The sequence below is a fragment of the Rhea pennata genome, unplaced genomic scaffold, assembly GCF_028389875.1.
Source record: "Rhea pennata isolate bPtePen1 unplaced genomic scaffold, bPtePen1.pri scaffold_26, whole genome shotgun sequence".
NCBI lineage: Eukaryota > Metazoa > Chordata > Aves > Rheiformes > Rheidae > Rhea > Rhea pennata.
In genome coordinates, this window is record NW_026907677.1 from 1,572,439 (window position 1) to 1,574,074 (window position 1,636).

The following is a 1,636-nucleotide window of genomic DNA, read 5'->3' on the forward strand; positions in this document are numbered from 1 at the left end:
CTGAGTGTTCCCCTGAGTCTCCATGTTCCTGCCTCCCTCAGAAGAAATGCCACGATACTGCCCTGTATTTCCCTACCTGTCTATGCTGTTCTTGTCCTTCCACTTGGACTCCCTGGGCAGGAGTGTTTGAGATGCAATTCAGACACTGACCCTGCAGGTCCTGCCATAGAGATGTATATTTGAGAAAGGTAATCAAGTCCCCCTCCAGCTTCTGGGGCTCTGGGCAGTGCTGGGGCGGGGGGAGGAGCAGGGGAGAGGGGCTAGCAATGAGCCAATTCTCTCTTCAGAACATCCCATCCTTAGGACCTTTAACCATTTGACTGTGGGATATCTGGCTGGGCTGCAAACCAAGGTGGGGACAGGTGATACATGTTTTTGGAGGGGCAGAGTACTAAGAAATAGAAAGTTTGGCCCGGAGAATTCTGTCCTAACTTGTCTATGTCTTGTCTTTTTGGACGATCCCCCATGCCTAGGGGGAGCAAATGTCCAACAGCAGCTCCTTCAACAGGTTCCTCCTCCAGGCATTTGCCAACACGCGGGAGCTGCAGCTCCTGCACTTTGCACTCTTCTTGGGCATCTACCTGGCTGCCTTCCTGGGCAATGGCCTCATCATCACAACCATAGCCTGCAACCACCGCCTCCACACCCCTATGTACTTCTTCCTCCTCAACCTCTCCATCCTTGACCTTGGCACCATCTCCACCACTGTCCCCAAATCCATGGCCAATTCCCTGTGGGACACCAGAGCCATTTCCTACTCAGGATGTGCTGCCCAGCTCTTTTTTCTTGTCCTTTTCATTTTTGCTGAGTATTTTCTTCTCACTGCCATGGCCTATGACCGCTATATTGCCATCTGCAGACCCTTGCACTATGGGACCCTCATGGGCAGCAGAGCTTGTGTCAAAATGGCAGCAGCTGCCTGGGCCAGTGGTTTTCTCTGTGCTGTCCTGCACACTGCTAACACATTTTCAATACCACTCTGCCAAGGCAACATCCTAGAGCAGTTCTTCTGTGAAATTGCCCAGATCCTCAAGCTCTCCTGCTCAGACACCAGCCTCAGGGAAGTCAGGCTTATTGTGGTTAGTGCCTGTTTAGTCTCTGGGTGTTTTGTTTTCACTGTGCTGTCCTATGTGGAGATCTTCACTGCTGTGCTGAGGATCCCATCTGAGCAGGGCCGACACAAAGCCTTTTCCATGTGCCTCCCTCACCTGGCTGTGGTCTCCCTCTTTGTCAGCACTATTACGTTTGCCCATCTGAAGCCGCCCTCCATCTCCTCCCCATCTCTGGATCTGGTGATGGCAGTTCTGTACTCTGTTGTGCCTCCAACAGTAAACCCGCTCTTCTACAGCATGAGGAACAAGGAGCTGCAAGATGCAGTGAGGAAGCGGATCAGGTGGGTACAATGTTGGGAGCAGTAACTGCCCTATGTGCACCTCTTCCCCATTTCCAGCGTATTTGGCATCAAAGCAATGTGTTATTCATTTTTTTATTATTTACACTCCTGCAAAAAAAAAAAAAAAAAAAAAAAAAAAAGAAAAGAAAAAAAGAAAAAAAGAAAGAAAGAAAAGTGCTATTTGTCCTCTGGAATCTCTCATTTGAATCTGACCCAGCAACTGTGCTGAAGGAGGAAGCCAGG

At 49.8% G+C, this 1,636-nt stretch overlaps 1 protein-coding gene across 1 annotated transcript; it reads left to right on the forward strand.

Moving 5' to 3' along the window:
• The first annotated feature begins 482 nt into the window (after positions 1 to 482).
• LOC134154352 (olfactory receptor 14C36-like) lies at positions 483 to 1,418 on the forward strand. Its single transcript, XM_062601101.1, has one exon. It carries the CDS (start codon positions 483 to 485, stop codon positions 1,416 to 1,418), a length of 936 nt encoding a protein of 311 aa, XP_062457085.1.
• Positions 1,419 to 1,636: the final 218 nt, after the last annotated feature.

Bases quoted from the DNA above. Each gene is read 5' to 3' on its own strand.
- LOC134154352 (XM_062601101.1), top strand. From the start codon at position 483: ATGTCCAACAGCAGCTCCTTCAACAGGTTCCTCCTCCAGGCATTTGCC.